The sequence below is a fragment of the Cnephaeus nilssonii genome, assembly GCF_951640355.1.
Source record: "Cnephaeus nilssonii genome assembly, chromosome: 3".
In the NCBI taxonomy this organism is placed as follows: domain Eukaryota; kingdom Metazoa; phylum Chordata; class Mammalia; order Chiroptera; family Vespertilionidae; genus Cnephaeus; species Cnephaeus nilssonii.
The window spans coordinates 41,964,016-41,982,227 of record NC_137074.1 but is presented as its reverse complement, the minus strand read 5'-3'; the positions used below and the strand labels follow the sequence as shown (position 1 = coordinate 41,982,227).

Below are 18,212 nucleotides of genomic sequence, written 5' to 3'. Positions count from 1 at the left end.
GACCTGAAGAAAATATGTTAGCTCTTCTCTTTCTATACAGAGAGATACCCTGATGCCTTTGCTAGTCAGGGCTGAGCCCATCATGGGAGAAAGGAAGGACAAAAAAGGGCAAACCAGGATGCAAGCCTAACTGTCCCTCGCATCCTCAGAAGCCAAGATTTGGCAGGATGAAGATTTGGCCTCCTTCATTAAAACTGTGGTCATTACCTGAAGCCATTAAGTGACCAAACATAGGCACTTCTGATCCTTGAACCAGCACACAAGGCTTCACTCCTACCTTTCCCAAAGATTTATCTTCAATAAATACCCTAAATCCTTACCAATTTAGAGCAAATAATAATAATAATAATAATGATAATAATAATAATAGCTACCATTTATTGAGCACCTATTCTACTGTGTGCCAGGCACTGTGCTAGGCACTTTTCGTACAATATCTAATTTAAATCCTCACAACAACCCTGTGAGGTAGGTATTATTATCGTCATTTTACGTATGAGGGAACTGAGGCTCAGAGAGATTAAATAACTCTCCTATCACACAACCAAAAAGTAGTAGAGCTGGGATTCAAACCCAGAGTAACTTGACTCCAGATCCCATGCTCCTGTGAACTAGAGCAGAGGCAGAGGGGAGAAGGGCTGAATTCAAGAAAAGATTGTTGGAGTAGAATGGATATGATCTGCTGAATAGTAAGATATGGGAAGGGATTTTTAAGTCCATAAATGTTTCTAGCTGGTGAGCCTATGTAGATTGTGAAAGTAACTAGGATTGGAATTCATGAAGTGGGGGAAATGCATTGAGTCCATATGGATATGTCCATGGAGATGTCCGGTGGATAATAAAAACACAGATCTAAAGATTGGAGGGAAATTGGGGATGGAGAGATATATTTGAAAATCCCCAGCATATCAAAGGCAGGTAAGGACCTCCTGATGGATGATACCAATGGGGAGTAAATAGGAAAGAGAAGTGGATTGAAGACAGAACACAGGGAGCACCAACAATGAAGGTATGAGCAATAGTGGAAGAATCCTCAAGAAAGTTGGACATGGCAGAGTCAGAAAAAAAAAAAGAGAAGTATAGGAGGCAGCCCTCCTCCCAGGTGGCTAGAGGAAGCCATGGTCTGGGTTGGGAGCAAACCAGAACTGCTAGAAGGCAGGCAAGATCGAGTCAAATTTCCAATGTAGCCTTCACTCACAAAAACAAACCAGGAAGTATTTAAATGAATGCCAAATGCCCCTTCCCTGGTTTGCCCCAAAGCCTGGAATTTAGTACTTCATCTCTTGACACCCCCGTTCTGAAAATATGGGAGCCCAAGTGAGCCAAAAGAATTTATAGAAGAGGCTTAAAGTCATAAATTGTTTAAAGTAGAAAATAGGTTAACAATACAAACCTGGCACTCCCAGAAGTCTCCCTGCCCAATCATGCTCTGGGGTATCATGGTGGTGTGACAACAGGAAAAAGTGTGCAATGCAGGGGGCAAGGGAAGAACAGCCTGTTTGTCTGGGGAGTTCTCTGATGAGCCCCACATATGGGCTTTATCCTGGTAGGACGATGATAGGGACATGTGGGGGAGGCTTAAGGGCTATGAGGAAGGGGAGGAAGGATGGAGGTAAGTCAGGGGACCAGCCCCACAACCTGGGAGAAAATTGGGAGAGAGGCCAGCCCTCTGGGCAGGGACCAGCCCTGAGGCTTAAGTGGACTTGCATAGGCACCTGTGTGTGTGCACGTGTGTAAAAGAGAGAGAGAGCACGCGCACTCTCTGGAAAGGCGAACAGTCTCTCATATATGGGCAAAGGGCTGGAGCCCTCCCCAGAAGCCTAGTGACATGCTGAAGTGTGGGTGTGGGGGCTGAATATCCTCGGGAAGCCCTGAGGGGCTGTTGAAGCAGGGTTCCTGGTTTCCTTGGAGGCTGGGCCTCCCCTCGCTGGGGGTTCACAGAAAGTCAAACAGCCCGAAATTCTTGGCTGCTCCAGGCCCAGGAAAAATTGGGGAGGAAAAAAGAAAGAAAAGAAATGTTTCAGGCCCAGAGGTAAGATGAGCCTGTTGGTTAGTAGGGTTAGGGGTCTGAAGGAACCAGCACACAATTGCAGGCAAAGGGTGGGGTAGAGCAGAGATGCTCCCTGGAAGCCACTAGCAGATCAGGCAACGAAGGCTCCCACGGCTCCTGGTCAGGGCCCAATGCAGGAAGGGAGAGCATGGATACTTACTAAAGGTGACCCACACTCTAGGGTGCAAGCAGCAGGCAAGAGACGGTTAGGCAGCAGGCAAGGGACCATTCGGGGCAGATGAAGCAAGTATTTTTTTGGTGTCGGTACTGCGTGTGTGTGTGTGTGTGTGTGTGGGGGGGGGGGAGTTCAGAGATTGGACACATGCTTGTGGGGATGAGGTTAATAGGGAGACGGTGTAGCTGAATGAATGGTGGAAGGGAACTGAGGTGGGGAAATGGTGGGGATAAGGGGCTGAGCAGGCCCTCAAGGGCACAGTTGCATTCCTGAAGTGTTTGCACAGGTGAAGGGAGTAAGGAGCAGCACCAGCGAGTCGGGTCCCAGGGACATGAAGGATCCTGAGAAGTCCTGTGCAGCAGTTAGTGGGCAGAGGGACAAGCGGGGGCTGGTGGCAGGTTAGGGGCCGCAATAGCTATGTGTGGGTCATCCCACCCTCGCTGAGCTCAGCGAGCAGTTAGCGCGCCTGGATTTAGTTCCGTTTATTTCCCTTTCAGGTACCAGACAAAGTAAAAAAGACTGGACAGATGGAGAGAGGGACGCAGCCAGCCAGGTTAGGGGTGGGATGGAAGTGGGGGAGGGGCCCTGCTCACATCACATCCACAAAGAACTCACTGGGGTTTCCCATGGCCATGCGGAAGGACTGTCTGCTGGCAGTCAGTTCGGGGGGCACCGAGGCCAGGTCACGGCCTGGGGGGGCTCCTGGGGGTCCCATGGCCGCGGGCGGTGGGGGCATCATCAGCATGGGGGGGCCGTAGAGAGGGGGCACGCCAGGGGGGCCGTAGCTCGGGTGCGTGTGATGGCTGCGCAGGCTGCTGGCCAGCGAGTGGTGGCTGCGGTGGCTGTGCTCGCTGGCGGCAGGCCCCGAGCGCTCGCTGGGCGCCCGCTCCCGGGGGCCCCGCAGGCTGCTGCGGGTTGTGTGGTCCGACTCGCTGCCGCTGCCACCGGACTTCGAGTCTCCAGCCTTCGGATCTTTCTCCTTCCGCCGGTCGCTGCCGCTGCGGTTGGAGCCACTGCTCCGGCTGCCTGTAGGGGACAGGCAGGGACAGGGGGGTGGATGTCCAAGAGCTCGCGGAGGAAGCCTGGCGGTCACCTGGGTCTCTCCCCCCCCTTACCTTCACTGTGCTGACTGCTGGCACTGCCCCCGCCGTAGCTGTACCCCAGCTCCGGGAAGCCTGGGTGCGGGTTGTAGGGGTGCGGGGGTGGCGGATACTGGTAGGGGAAAGCCATGGGCCAAGGGGCAGCCCCCGGGTGCGGCAAAGGGGCCAGTGTGTCCTGGTCAGAGGCACCGCTGGAGCCGTCGTGATCGTGGAGGGACAGGTTGGCCATGTCTGTGGAGGGCAGGAGAGGGCCGGATGCTGGGACTCTCCCATACCTTTGCACCTCTGTGTCAGGAGAGAGGTCCCAGCCTAGGCTGGATTGGATGCATATGAAATGACAACAGCAGTGGCAGTTTCCCGCCATTATGGGGGGAGGCCTAGGCCAGAGAGCTCGCATCCTTCTTTAGACTCTCCCCACCGCCCAGCAGAGGTGGTGGAGAGGGAGCCCCTGCAGAGGCAGCCCCAGGGAAAACCCTTCTCAGGGAGGCCCTGAGTCACCATTCCTGCCTCAATGCCAAACCCTGACACCCAACTCCCAGAAAAGCCTTTGGCAGTGCCTCCTCCTTCCTCAGTGGACTAGAAGGGACAAAACTCATTCTGTTCACTTAGAGCAGTGATTTTCAACTGGTGTGCCACAAGAATTTTTAAAACATGCAGTACCTGACTAGTGAGGGCTCTGACCTCTTTTTCCTTAGATTGTCAAATGAAAGGACAGTGGCCAACACAACAATAACCATCCCATGTGAGTGAGTCAAAATTATACCGATCTTTTTTATCAGATTGGCAAAACCATTTTTTGTGTGTGTGCCACAGAATTTTAGTCATTAGTTTATATGTGCCATGAGATGAAGAAGATTGAAAATCGCTGACTTAGAGGGTAAAAGGTAGGGGAATGTAGGAAGCTGAAATCTCAGCCAACGACCAGGTAGGTACTGCCTACCTGCAATTCATTAGGCACAATACAAAACACTATCTCATACAAATATTACCCCAACCCTATGAAGGTGCTAGGCACATTTTTCCCCAGATGAAGTAAGTGCAGTCCAGAGAGGTTAAATGACCAGCCTGAGTTCAACATAAACTGTAGCCAGAACAGAAGCTAAAACTTGCTTACTTTTTTACATTTCCAGATGAGGTTATTAGTAAGGAGTAGGGACCAGTTTGGTGAAATTGCGCCCTCCCCCCTCACCTAACACTAAAAAAAATACCCATTAAAAACCAGAATGAACATAGGGCCTTTCAGAACCTCCCCATATAGAAGGCCATTGGCCAGAATCAATTTTCTGGTGCTGCCGGGAGGGTGGGAGTGGGGTGGGAGGGGCCCAGAAAGAGAACAAGTTAGGTGCCTCTTCTGTGCTCTCCACCCATTCCCAGGGAGGCCTGGGTCTTCTCTGTATTAACATTACTTCTTTCAGGACTCTGGCTCCCCCAGTAAATTATGTACCTGTTAAGGATAAGGATGCCCCCACTAATGGTGGAACTACCTGGAAGGGGATATAAGGGCCCACTAGACTAATGACCTGCCTGGGACTCCCCCTGCTCACACCCCATCTGCACCAGGTCCCAGCGGCCTGCCCGATATAGACTGAGCCCTTTGTTCCTAGCCCTTAAGTAAGCCAGCCCAACCTTCCAGGGGAGAAGAGATAAGGAGAGGGGGCCCAAGGGTCTAAAGCAGCCAATGAAGTCTTCCAGCCACGCCATGAACTTGTCAAGGCCAGCAGCTAGCATGAGGGGTGGTGGTGGTGGTGGTGGTGGTAGTAAGCAGGGGCCTGCCCTGGCTCATGTTCCTGGAGCTGGTGACTATTTCAGCCTCCAGGCTATCATCCCAAGGGGAGTGACTACGTGCTCCTGGGGCTACCCAGGTCCTCAGCTTTTCCCTTTGAGCTTGCCACACTCCCAGCTTAGGACATCTCAGCCAGGGAGCAGGAAAAGGCCTGTTATGCCAGTTGTTCCCTGAGCTGGGCCTCTGGTGGCCAGATCCATGGGTAGAAGATCCCGGAGGACACAGGGATGGCAGGATGTCTCCTGAGCAAAAACTAGAGCTCTTCTGAAAAGCTTTATGTGTCCCTGGAAATTTGGGATCAGGGCTGACTTCTGCTAAGGATGACAATAACCACACTTGATTGAGTCTAAGAAGCCACAGGTTGTAAGATGCACTCCAATTTCAGATACTGAAATGCGAAATAAGTGTTCATCTTACAATCAATTAAATATATGAAGAATGGACAACTTTTTAAAGGGTACTTTCTGTGGGCTAAACATGGTGCTGAAAGCATTATATACATTACATCGTCCTCAAAACAGCTCTATGATATAGATTCTACTATTACTTCCACCTTACAGATCAACAAATTGAGGCATTGAGAGGCTGTGTCACTCATATTCACACAGTAAGGGGAACTTGAACTCAGAACTGTCTATCTCCAAAACTCTGTGCATCTACTCCATGTGGCCACACTGGAGCTGCTGAGGGCCAGGGACCCACCCTCCACCAGGACTTGTGCTCTGCAGAAACAGCTTTTCTGATGCCTAGAATCTAATCTGAAGCATTTTAAGAGTTAGTTTTTGGACTCCAGTCAGCACCACTGGGCTCAGAGAAGGTTCCCTCAGGTAGAGGTGGCTGCTGGGGGAGGGTTTCAGCTCCCAACACTGAGCGATGCTGTCCTGTTTCGAAAACTCCCCTTCCAAAGGGCTTCAGAAAGATAAGAGGGCTTCCACGCAGACCTCTCCTGCTTACTAACCCTAATTGGCTTTGCACTCTTTCAGGATCAAGTCCGGCTCCTTGTTATAGCTTGTAGAATCCTCTACAACAGGGGTGGAGAACCTTTTTTTCTGCCAAGGGCCATTTGGATATTTATAACATCATTCACAGGCCATATAAAATTATCTACTTAAAAATTAGCCTGTTACATTTGGTCAGACATTTAATTAACTCACCTCTAATGCCTCAGCAGGGCCAGACCAAATGATTTCGAGGGCCTTATACCGCCCACAGGCCAGACGTTCCCCACCCCTCTCTACAACCTGACCCTGATAGCTTCTCTAGCTCCATCCTGAAGCACAGTCCCTCCACAGAGGTCTGAGGAAGCTGTGGACATGGGGCCTCAGACAGATCCTACGTCCTACCTTGGTGGAACCTGCTTGATGCTGGGAAGCTAAGCAAGGCCCAAGGATAGGAACTCCGGCCTTGCTAAGACAATGTTTCTGCACCACTACACACCTGGTCAAACCCAGATGGTGGGGAGAACAAGGGCTCTGGAGCCAGAAAGACCTGGACCCATGGCCTAGTTCCTCTGCTTCTAGTAGTGAGACCTGGGGTGGACTATTTACCTTCTACATATCTCAGTTTCCTCATCTGAAAACAGGGATAGTAATCCATCTCCCCAAGGGTGGAGAGGAGGTTGTGAGGACTGAGTGATAGAGTGAGATGATGTTTTAGAAACAATCAGCATGGTGCCAGGCCCTTAGAAAATGCCAGCTCCTCCAGGGGACGCAAGGCAGGTGAAGAGGCTGAACTGGGTTCTGCTTCCACCACAAAATTCTCAGGCCTTGAGCTGGGAGCCCAGCCCTGCTGCCCCCTCCTCTGGGTTCCCTGGAGTCTGCTGCCACACCCTTGGGCACCGCCCCACTCCCAGCCAGAAGACAGGGCGAGGAAGTGGGGAAGCACGTACTGCCGCAGAGGTCACCGAAGATGTAGTAGCACTGCTCGGAGAAGGTGATCTTGTTGACAGTGTGGCGGATGAAGCCAGCTTTCAGCAGGTTGCTTGCATACTTGCGGGCTTCTCGCCGGTCAGTGAAGCCTTCCACATTGTGGTACAGCCAGTCCACCACATCCGAGCCTGGGAGCAAGGCTACCTTTGATTGGGAGGCCCACCTTGGGCTCATCTGGCCTCACAGAAGCCATGAGGCTGGGCCTGGTTCCAGCTCAAGGGAGTTATTGGGTGCCCAGTCTATCCTGCTCCCTCACTGCCCACCACCCCATCCTTCATCCCACCAAGGGGCCCTCTCACCGATGAAAGCGTTGGGGATAGTGATCTTGAGCCACATGCGGTCTCGGACCTCCAGCCCGGATTCAGGGGAGGCCATGGCTTTCACAATGGCAGCCATGTCACTGTGGATGGACAGGTGAAAGTCATCTAGGCCTGGGGGTGGGAAGCAAAATGGTCAGGCAGAAAGGGGTGTGGAGTTAGGCAGACAGGAGTTTGCATTCCAGTTCTACCACCTAATACATATGGACCAGTGTTGGACAAATTATTGACTTCTTGGACACTCAGTTTCTTCTGTAAAAATAGGGACTTTCACATCTATTTTATAGGGATGTTTGAAGATAATTAAATAATGTAAATGAAGGTGCTTAGTATAATGCATAATGTGTGTTATGATAATAAAAATGGCAGTCATTACGTGCTTACTTTATGCCACACACTGTGATAATTGCTTCACTTATATCCTCTCATTAACCCCCAGGAACCTGGTAAAGTGCACATCTTTAGTCCCATTTTACAAGAGGAAACTGAGGCTCACTGGGTGCTCAATACCAGTTGAGAAGCAAATACTGTTTAGTGAGCTTCGGGTGTCCCCTGAGGGAAGCTGCGGTGTGAGGTAGCTGGAAAGAGCCGAGCCCCCTCCAGCCCCTCTGCCTTTCAAGCAAGTCTCCACGTGGGCCTTCATCAGTCCCCCTCACCTGGCCCTGTCTGCTGGGACCAGGGGACAGGGTTGGACACTCACGCTCTGTGTCAGGGATGGAGCTGGTGATGGAGGAGCTGGTGGAGGTGATGGTGCTCAGGGAGGGGCTCATGCCGTAGGCAGGGAAGGTGCCAGTCATGGCTGCAGTGTGGGAGACCCAGGCCGCAGGGTCAATGGGCCGGATGGGCTCGCCTGCAGGGAGGATGAGGAGTTAGGCGCTGCCCACTCTGCCCGCTGGGCCCAACAGATGTGAGGGGTCAGGGCAACACAGAAGGCAGGATAGACAGGGCTCGTGTATGCCAGATACCAGTTTTAGGGCCCAGTTCCCCATCCACTTACTCCTGGGCAATGTGAAGCAACCACGTGGACTTGGGTCCCAGCACTTGGCTACAGTCAGGGTGATGGGCCTGAAAGCAAGGGTGTCCCTAGTGAGGGCAGGATGTATGGAGGCGAGACCAAGCCCCTTGCCTGATAGCCAGAAATGCCTGGCACCTCCTCCGTAATGCTTCAGCCCAACCATACCCTGGTTTGTGCACAATCTCCCGCAGTACCCGGACTGCGTCGTCATTACTCATGTTCTCAAAGTTGATCTCGTTTACCTGGGAAATAGGACCAGGAATGGGATAAGCAGCTGTGCTGGGGAGGGAGTTAGGGAAGCTTGGTGGATCAGGAGGTCTTCCCCCACCAAGAAGGGGCCTCTGAATAGGGTAGAGAGGGTACGAAGAATGAGAAGGAACAGAGGGTACATCTCCCCAACTCCCTATCTACACCACCAGCCACAGTGAACAATGGTACCTGTAACAGCATATCTCCTGGCTCGATACGTCCATCAGCAGCCACGGCCCCACCCTTCATGATAGAGCCAATGTAGATGCCTCCGTCACCACGCTCGTTGCTTTGGCCCACAATGGAGATGCCCAAGAAGTTATACTTTTCTACAGGAAGTAATAAGACCTTGAGATGGGAGCAAGGTTCCTAACCAAATTCTGAGCCCCTTATTAGAAAGAGTGGAACGGGACAAGAACTAACATTTATTGAACTGGACTCAGGCACTGTGTTCAGCATGCTCATTTAATCCTTGCTGGATGTGAGGCAGGGACTCTCAGTCTCATTTTACAGAGTAGACAACTGAGGTTCAGAGAATTTAAGTGACTCTTCTAAGCCATTAAGTGGCAAAACCAGTATTCAAACTCATTTAAATTCCAGACAAAGTTGGGGCTCTTTTCACTACATCCAGCTATCTCCTAAAAGAGTGGGTAGGGCAGAAATCAGAGAACAAGAATGCAACAGCTAAAACATGGGAAATGGGAAGGACTCAGAAATCACTTCCTCCAGGAAGCCCTCCCTGATGCTTTTCTCTGCTTCCATAGCTCTGTGTGCTTCTCTCTGTCATAGCCCTGATCATGAGATACTGAAATAATCCGTTTAGGTTTAGGAAAGAGAGCTCCTTGAGGGTAGGGAACATAACTTGTGTCTCTTTAAACTCCTTGAGTCTGCCCAGTGTCTGGCATACAGTAGGTACTCAAGAGTGTTGTTTCACCAGACTCACCCATGTTGAGAGTGACCGTGATGATGTTGAGTGACATAGTGGAGTCCGTGATGCTGCTGAAGGATGAGGACTGGAATAGATAGAGACTCTGAGCAGCCGGCAGGGGTGGCAGGAACTCACTGCTCTCCCCTAGCTCCTCCTCAAGGTGAGCCTTCAGCCACCACCTTCCCTCTAAGGTTCTAAACACTGACCCGAGGGGAGGGGACCTAAGGACGGATAAGCCCTGGCCTTGCCCCACTCATCCCTAGCATCCCAGGTCCCATACCCGCTCAATCCGGGAAACCTTCTGCTTCCGCCGCCGCCGCTTGTGTCTTCTCATCAGGCGTGAGGCACTGCTCTGCTCTGTGGAGCTGCTGAACCTGTGGGGCCCACAGTCGTTCCCCACCAGGCTGACCTAGCCCTGCCCCACAAGAGGCACTGCAGGGCCCAGGTCCCCAGCACAAAGCCCACATCCCTCCCAGGGGCCCAGGGTCCTCAGGGTTCAGAGCTCCTCAGGGATCGCCTGCCCACCAGTCCTCATGGAACCAAGGCCCTACCTGCTGGTGGAGTCATCCTCCTCGGAATCAAAGAAGCTGGTGGTCTCCAACTCGCTGCTCATGAGGGTAGTCGAGCTGTCATAACCCCCTGGTTCTCGCCGCCGCTCCCCTTTTGCAGTTCCATTTAGCCGGGCTGCTGCAGGGGATGGAGGCAGCTGGGTTCACAGTGCCCAGTGGAGGAGGGGAGGGAGGAGAGGCAGGCTAGGGGCTGCACTGGGGCCAGTCCTATCCAGAGCTCAGGAAGCTGGGCAAAGAGGTGGTCAGCTGAGTGGAAGCTGTGGGGAGGGTACAGGGATGGGGAAGGCATCTGTTCAGGGAAGACGCACTGTGCTCTGGGCCGTCCCTCCTGCGAGGCCGCTCCCGCTGGGCAGACACCAAGGAGTCCGTCTCTGTGTCGTTGTCCAGGTTCTCCTGGCTGCCCCCACCAGCATGAGGGCTGCAGGGAAGACAGGACTTGGTGGGGGAGGGGGCAGGCTGGGGGCTCCCTCCCCCAGCCCTGGGCTGAGCTGACCTGGCCCTCCCCACAGGCCCTGTCTACCTTCAGGTCACACTCACTGGAAGGATGGCGGCCGGGAGTCCCCGATGCCTCCTGTGCGCTCCATGGGAGGTGGCAGCTCCGATGGGTTATCAGCACAGAAGGGAGCTGGCTCTGGGTGTGAGCCTTCAGCTGACACCAGCTGATGGGGAGAAAATGGGAAGGTATGGCACGAGGGCACCAGGGAGAAGTAGGATAGTTGGCTTCTGGCAGGGCATGAAGACTTGGGGAGAATGAAGCAGGGGACACGGAGGGAAAGGAGACAGGACTATGCAAAGACACCTGACCTGGGGAGCAGACCCACTGCCAGGTTGATGGTGGCAGGGAAGCATGGGCGGAGAAGAGGGATGGGGCAGAGAGTAAGGGTCCAAGGCAGAGTCCAGCAGGCGACAGAAGGGAACCTGAGGCAAAGTGCCTCAAAGGGCATAGGAAACCATTTTGCCTCCTATGTGTTTCTGTACCCGCCTTTTCCCTTTCATACCTTTCCCCCAGTTTCACCCAGGCTATAGAATCTGGGGTAGAAACTGTTCAGTTAGAAACTCAAGGACAATTCAGATACTGAAACAAAACCATCAGCTATACCTTAGCGATGTCTTTCCTCCATCCACCCCATGGCAGGAATGTGGACGGAGGGAGGGTTGAGGAAGGATCCTTACCCAGGACACCACCCGGCCATTGAAGCAGGGCAACTTGGCATTGTCATCTGAGATCTCCTCCTTCACCACTCTGCAAGGAAAGGGAGGCTGTCAATGAGCTTTCTGGGGTAGAAATGGAGGTGTCCTCACAACCCCAACTCTCAGGGGCTCCTCCACCCTAAACTGGGAATCAAACCACCAGCACAAGCCTGTTCAAACAACAGCATGGGTGGGGATGGCCCAGCTGCCTTCTGGGGTGTTCTCTCAGTCACCAGGTGATTTGCAAATTACACCTGACAGATGGCTGTCCCCCATGAGTGCAACCACTCCCTAGAACCTCAAGAGTGCGTTATCCATCCCCAGTAAGGCTCTCAGGGGCTGGACTTTTTCTTTCCCTCTGACCCTAAACTAGGAAAAAGCACACCCTGATTACTGTCCTTCCCTTCTCAACTGGGAATCCTGACATTCTTCTGGGAGGTGTGGGCGAGGAATTTAAGGAAATTAGGAAAGAAAAAGGGAGAAGACATTTACTGCCATTATGATAATAGTAACAATTGCTCTCATTTATTGAGCGTGTATTATGGGCCAAGCACTGAGTGAACACTTCACTTGTATCATTTCGTTTAGTACAGCAATGCTATATATAAGATACAGATGGGGAGACTAAGGTTCAGTAGGTTCAGAAATTCACCTATAGTGACACCACTAATAAGTGAAGTGCTGGAATTTGAATCCTCATCAGCCTGACTCCAAAGCCTTTATTCCTACCGATTATACCATCTTATCTCCCCACAGTTATAATATATATTCTTCACACCAGCCTCATTGCATAGACCCATGGTCGGCAAACTGCGGCTCGCGAGCCACATGAGGCTCTTTGGCCCCTTGAGTGTGGCTCTTCCACAAAATCATGGCCTGGGTGAGTCTATTTTGAAGAAGTGGTGTTAGAAGAAGTTTAAGTTTAAAAAATTTGGCTCTCAAAAGAAATTTCAATCGTTGTACTGTTGATATTTGGCTCTGTTGACTAATGAGTTCGCCGACCACTGGCATAGACAATATGATCCCCATTTTATGAATAAGGAACTGAGAAACATTCAGTAACTTGTCTAAGGCCACAGAGCTAGATGTCAGAGTTGAAATTCAACCCCAGCTTGTCTGACTCTAAACCCCACACTCTTTGGACAGTATTTCACATTATGTCCTGTACGACAGAGGGGATATGGGTCTGTGTGGAAGGTGAGGTAGGGGAGGCAGTGATGTGAGGCATGGGGGGTGGGATGTGGTCATAGGCATGCAGTGAGGCAAGAAGTCAGACCATGACTACAGTTTGGGGCCAGCGAAAGGAACTAGAGTAGTTTGAGGTCCCCCAGACTGCATCAAACACCCAGGAGGACAGAGCTGGAAAGATGTGATTAGGGGCAAGAGGGAGACACATGCCTGGAGTTGTGAGCAGAGAGGGAAGACACTAGGGAAGGAGGCTGCGAAGCCCAGTTCTCCCTGTTCTTGAAGAAGTTCTGCCCAGAACTGGGAATGTGCTTGGCTCCTTGCGATGTTCACATTCTTGGACTCACAGCCAAGTTCGAAGGCCGAGCCTACCCTCCCCCCTCCCAACCAGCCCTGGCTCCTCCACCATTTCCAGCCCCACAACGACCCCGAGAAAGCAGCTCAAATCATCCTGCTCAGGGCCATCGTGGCAGAAAGCCTGGAGACAGAACAGGCGGGCAAGAAGGGACAGAGAGAAGTAGCTCAGATCTGTCAGCCAGTCCAGCCAAAGGACACCCTAAGCTTACAGCCCCCTGTGGGAACTGGGGCTCAAAAGGAAAAGAGGGTGTGGGGGACACATGGCAGGGACTCTGTGACCTGCTTTAGAGAGGGTCTCCCTGTGGTGGGGAACTGTGGCTGAATCCCCACAGCCCTCTCCCCCAGCAGGCCCCACCACACAGCTCTAGCTACAGATGTTTCCTCTCTTTCTGGGGGTCACTGACAGGTCGCCAAGGCTCTGTTGACTCATAGCGATCAGCTGATCAGCCTCAGACAGCCCCCCCACCCAGTGGCGCTAAATGGCTCAGGGATCCACTGCACGCGTGCGCGCACCACACTCTCACAAACTTGGGTTTCAATTCCAATTCTGCTACTTATTAGCCCTCCCATCTTAGAGAAGTTCCTTAACTTCTCTAAGCCTTTGTCTCAATCCTGGTAAATGGGATTTGTAAATGCCTGGCACAGTCCAGGCATACCATAAAAGCTAGTTTCTAACTTTGTGAATTTTTAGCAAGATCCATACTAGGAGTAAGTTTGTAAGGGCAGGAACCAAACACATCTGCCCATCATTCACCGTTCATGCGATTAAAAAGCCTTTGCTGAGAGAGAGAGAGAGCCCAGTGAGTTTTAGATCCCGTGCTTGCCGTTGTATGAACCTCAAGAAGCATCAGACCTGGAGCCTGCCTTGTTCTCTGAGGTTACAGTCCAGTGGACAGTTCACATAAGCATATTCCATGTGGGAAGTGGTCAGAGTGGTAAGACCAGCAGAAGGGTTCATTGGACAGACATCTGCTGAGTGATACCGATGTCAAGTCCTGGCTAGGAGCAGGTGTATGAATAGATAGGATAAAATACCGTAACTTTAAAAGCTGCACCCAGAGGACAGGAGAACTTGGACATGGGGAGCCAGGGGAAGAAGCAGTGTTCCAGGCAAAAGGCCCAGAGGCAGGACAGTGTGACAGGGAGCAGGGAGGAACACAGTGACTCAACTTCCCATGTTGTCCCTTCCACAGCTCAAGACCACTCTAGCAATGGGTACTGTGTTCTACACACTATCTCCTCAGGGGTAAAAATGCTTATTCTTCTTCCATTTCCCAAATAATTTAAGAGGGGTGGGTCTACCCTGAGCTTGACAAATACTTCTTGAGACCTCACCAACCAGTACCTCAGAGGGTGAGCCTGGAGGGGATGCAGAGACAGCGGCCTTCCTCCTCTGACCCACGGCCCCTCTGTCAGTAGGGGTCACTGGCCTCTGCCTGACCCCCTCTTATGGGGCTAAGTGGCAGCCCTATCACCTCTACAGTTTGCCAAGGCTCAGCATCTCCCTCAGAGAGGTTGCATCTGTAAAATGGTGATAATAATAGTAATACCTACAATAGTGGGATTAAGGCCTTGGGCTGTAGAGCCAGATTCCTGATATTGAATCAAGCTTTGCCACTAACTAGCCAGACTGTGTGACCTTGGGTAAGTTACTTCAGGTTTTTGTGCTCTAATTTCCTCATCTGTAAACTGATGGTATTACTACCTACTTCATAGGGCTGTTAAGAGAATTAAATGAGTAAAAATTAGAAAAGCACTTAGATCAGTGCCTAGTACACTGTAAGCGCCATAAAGAGTTTGTTAAATGTGTACACACATGCGCGCGCGCACACACACACACATTCCTCTATTCCTCAGCTATTAGTCCTATGTGGTAAACCTACCAGGTCTGCTCATTAATCCTTCTGGGGATAAAAACAAAATCAATCTCCAAAATCAATCTCCTCCATTTCATTTTTAGCATTGTTCTCAATCCTGTAAAAATGGCCTACTCTGATACTTTACAAAGGATGGTTCAAGTACCAGTGACGTATGCAAGATGTGTTCAGGTGTTACCTGAATGAACATTGCCTAATTCAACAGTTAACATTTATTTTTAACATATCTTATAAAGAAATATAAATAGAAAATCAGGTGGGTGATTTCCTATTATTGATTTTGGTCAAGCTAAGAAAGAGTGAGTGGACTGACAGTGAATTTAAAGAACAATATTGTCAACAGTGAGCAGATGTAATGGGGGGCCTCCTATGACTGCAGTTAGGCCTGGCCTGGGGTCGGGCCAGCGCACTGGACTCCAGCTGATTTGCCCTTAACCCAGTCCCTGAGGCAGTATCTCAGACTCTCCTAACTCTATTCTTCTCTTACCAGGCCAAGGCATCACCCTCTCCCTCCCATCCCTTGCAGATTGATTTCATCCTTCTTCAGAATTTTCCAAAGGAGAGTCCCTAGAGAGGCTGGACCGCCAGGATCCGAAAGCAGGGGTGTCTGTCTCTGGACTGAGGCCAGACAATATTAGACATCAGGAGTCCCCCACCCCGGGGTAAGTATAACCACAACAGAAAGGAGGTTGGAAGCGGCATAGCACTTTCCACTGGAAAAGCACTTTCACACACAGGAGCTCATGGGCTCATCAGACCCCGAGTTCCAGGGGGAAAGGTGACAACAAAACATGCCAGGCCAGGGAGGGAGAGGGTGCTTGCTTCCCAGGGCCAGGAGGGCTGGGGTCCTGGGAGAGAAGCCAGACACACGAACACTGGGGAGAAGAATGTCTTCCCTCACTCAGCTCCGGGGCCTCCGCTCCAGAGCAGTGCAGGCCTCTGGCTAGGGCTGCAGAGGCTGCCTTCAGGCTTCCCCACAGGCCTCCAGGCCCAGCGCCCAGTTAGTGTGGGGGCCTTCCCCTCCCCCAGTCCCCTAGGAGTTGGGGTGTGTGTGAGGGGATGGCCAGGCTCCCCCTCCCAGGCCAGCTGCTACAGAACCTTCCGGCTCCAACATTCCATCCCTTCTTAAAGGGGAAGTCGTTGCTTCCAAACTCGGCCTGTCCCAAGCCCACAGCTGGGGAGGAGAAGACGAGGCAGGCAGGGAGGGGAGGTGAACACCAAGAGACGCTTCCTGGCGCTCCTACCCAGCCTCTGAGGCCCTTTCCAAGACCACCGTCTGGAGGGAAAGGCCCCAGTTTGGAGAGGAAATCAGCACCTGGGCTAGTGCGGGTTCCTCCTTAGGGGTCAGGCGTTCTGCTCCCTTGACAACAACATCCTAAACAGCCCGCAAGGAAAGGGGGAACAGCCAAACTCCCGGTCTGCAGGCCTTAGCTTCCAGCCTGGCGCCTGAGCGCCCCTCGCTTCCCCCTCCCCTCAGTTCAAAGTCCCCCAGCACAGCCCTGGGATGCGCGGTACTCCAAATATGGATCGGAGCTGTGGAGCGGAGAAGATGGAGAAGGAGAAGGCCGAGTGCCAAACACCCCAAGTCTGTGTTTAAAAGGTGGCTCCCTGCGCAGGAGGGTGGGAGGGGGTGGGGGGACTCGGGCTCCGGGACTGGGTGGAGGGGTGTGTGTGTGTGTGTGTGTGTGTGTGTGTGTGTCTGAGCCGCTGGTCGCTGAGAGGTGAGGGGGCTTCCTGGGCTGGTCCTCTGATTGCTCTCGGGGAGTTGGACGTCCCCCTACACGAGGGGGCCAAGGTTCCTAGAGAGGCGGGAGCTCCAGGATCTGCAACAACCCAGGGGAGCCCAAATGGCCGAGGGGCCCCTAGAATCCAGAGCAGGGCTAGAAGCCAGTGTAGCAAGGGGGGTGCAAACTGCCGAGTGGCCTCTGGAAGCCGGAGGGGCTGGGGTCCCCCGGAGGCGAGGCGGGGACCGTCCTCACCCGAAATCGTCGTCCATAGACTTGAAGAAGAACTTATAGCTGGGCCGCTGCAGAACGCCCTTAAAGTCCGCCAAGGTGACGCGCTCGGCGGGCAGGGGCAGCTTCACCAGGTACGGCGTCTCCTGCCCGTCCAGGTGGTAGATGATCTTGGTCTCGCCCATGGCTCCGGCCTCGGGCCCGGCGGCCCGCGCGCGGCCTGCTCCGGCGGCCGGGCCGGGCCTCTCGGGCGGCGGCGGCGGCGGCGCTCAGCGCGGCCCAGCGGCTCAGCCCAGCCCCGCGCCAGCCGCGCCGCCAGCTCCCTTGTTCTCCGGCCGCTCCCGGGTCCCAGCGCCGCCTGCCGCCGCTTCCGCTCCCCACGCTCCCGGCTCGGCTGGCGACGGCGACTCTTCCGGTGGCCGTGGCCCTCCCGGCTCTGGGCTGCGGCCGGCCCGCCCCCCAACTCCGGCCCCGGCGCGCCCCGCCCCGGCGCGGCCCCGCCCCCGGCCGCCGAGCCGCGCTGGCCTCGCGGCAGATGGCCGGGGCCTCGGCCGCAGACACTCCGCCCACCCGCCGGGCGGCGCGCTGGTTCCTGCGCTCGGGTCCCAGGCCCCCGGGGAGCGTGGCCGCGGTCGTCTAGGCCCCCGGGGACTGAAAGGCCGATCTCACCAGGATGGCCACGGTCCTGGACTCTCCCAGGTCCACGCTCCAGACCCAGCGGGGATGGGCTGCTCCCCTGCAGCTGGGAGGGGTGGAATGCAGAGGTCGCTTTGGGCTCTAGAGCTGGGTGGGTGGGTGACGCTTCAGACCAAGTATCCCTGGGGGAAAGGGACCTCGACATGGCCCTGGCCCTGTAGGGTCTGTTAAGAAACATAGCTACTGGGTATCAGGTCTACCAAATCTAGTGCTGATTCCTTCTTACAACTTCAGTACCTAAGTGCAAAGCAGTGGTTTAATAAATGGACTGAGCCCAGCCCATTTATTAAGCAGTGGTTGAGCGGCAACCTATGAACCAGGAGGTCACGATTTGAGTTGTGCTAAGCAAAATAAGCCAGTCAGAGAAATACAAGTATCACATGTATTTCAGGGCACATGCGTGTGTTGTGGGCTCAGTCTCCAGTAGGGGGCGTGCAGGAGGCAGCTGATCAATGATTCTCATCATTGATATTTCTCTCTCCCTCTCCCTTCCTCTCTAAAATCAGTAAGAATATATTTTTATTTTATTTTTTTAATATATCTTTATTGATTTCAGAGAGGAAGGGAGAGAGAGAGAGAAACAGCAATGATGAGAGAGAACCACTGATCGGCTGCCTCCTGCATGCCGCCCCCTGGGGATCAAGCCCGCAACCCAGGCATGTGCCCTTGACTGGAATCGAAACCGGGACCCTTCAGTCCGCAGGCCGACGCTCTATCCACTGAGCCAAACCAGCCAGGGCCAGAATATATTAAAAAAAAAATAAATGGACTGAATGCAGAATGAGTGCAAGAATGAAGATGCACGTCTGACTGGGACAGTAAGTCTCAAACCAGAAC

At 53.1% G+C, this 18,212-nt stretch overlaps 1 protein-coding gene across 2 annotated transcripts; it reads right to left on the bottom strand.

Moving 5' to 3' along the window:
- Positions 1-375: 375 nt before the first annotated feature.
- DVL3 (dishevelled segment polarity protein 3) lies at positions 376-16,998 on the bottom strand. 2 transcript variants are annotated; one of them, XM_079765319.1, is made up of 15 exons: positions 16,704-16,998; positions 11,288-11,357; positions 10,652-10,773; positions 10,423-10,532; positions 10,097-10,229; positions 9,826-9,919; positions 9,561-9,630; positions 8,807-8,946; positions 8,534-8,610; positions 8,351-8,418; positions 8,054-8,203; positions 7,336-7,467; positions 6,997-7,164; positions 3,341-3,556; positions 376-3,251 (listed from the first exon to the last, which is right to left on the bottom strand). In XM_079765319.1, exons 1-15 carry the CDS (start codon positions 16,862-16,864, stop codon positions 2,815-2,817), a joined length of 2,148 nt encoding a protein of 715 aa, XP_079621445.1. In that variant the 5' UTR covers positions 16,865-16,998; the 3' UTR covers positions 376-2,814. The 2 variants fall into 2 exon arrangements, with proteins under 2 accessions (XP_079621445.1, XP_079621444.1); XM_079765318.1 differs by having other exon boundaries at positions 10,097-10,232; positions 16,704-16,997.
- Between the last annotated feature and the right edge of the window lie 1,214 nt (positions 16,999-18,212).

Coding starts and splice junctions, on each gene's coding strand:
- DVL3 (XM_079765318.1), bottom strand. CDS start 16,864: ATGGGCGAGACCAAGATCATCTACCACCTGGACGGGCAGGAGACGCCG. Junction 11,358..16,703: donor TCTATGGACGACGATTTCGG/GTGAGGACGGTC, acceptor CTTTCCTTGCAG/AGTGGTGAAGGAGGAGATCT. Junction 8,611..8,806: donor CAGGAGATATGCTGTTACAG/GTACCATTGTTC, acceptor CCTATTTCCCAG/GTAAACGAGATCAACTTTGA.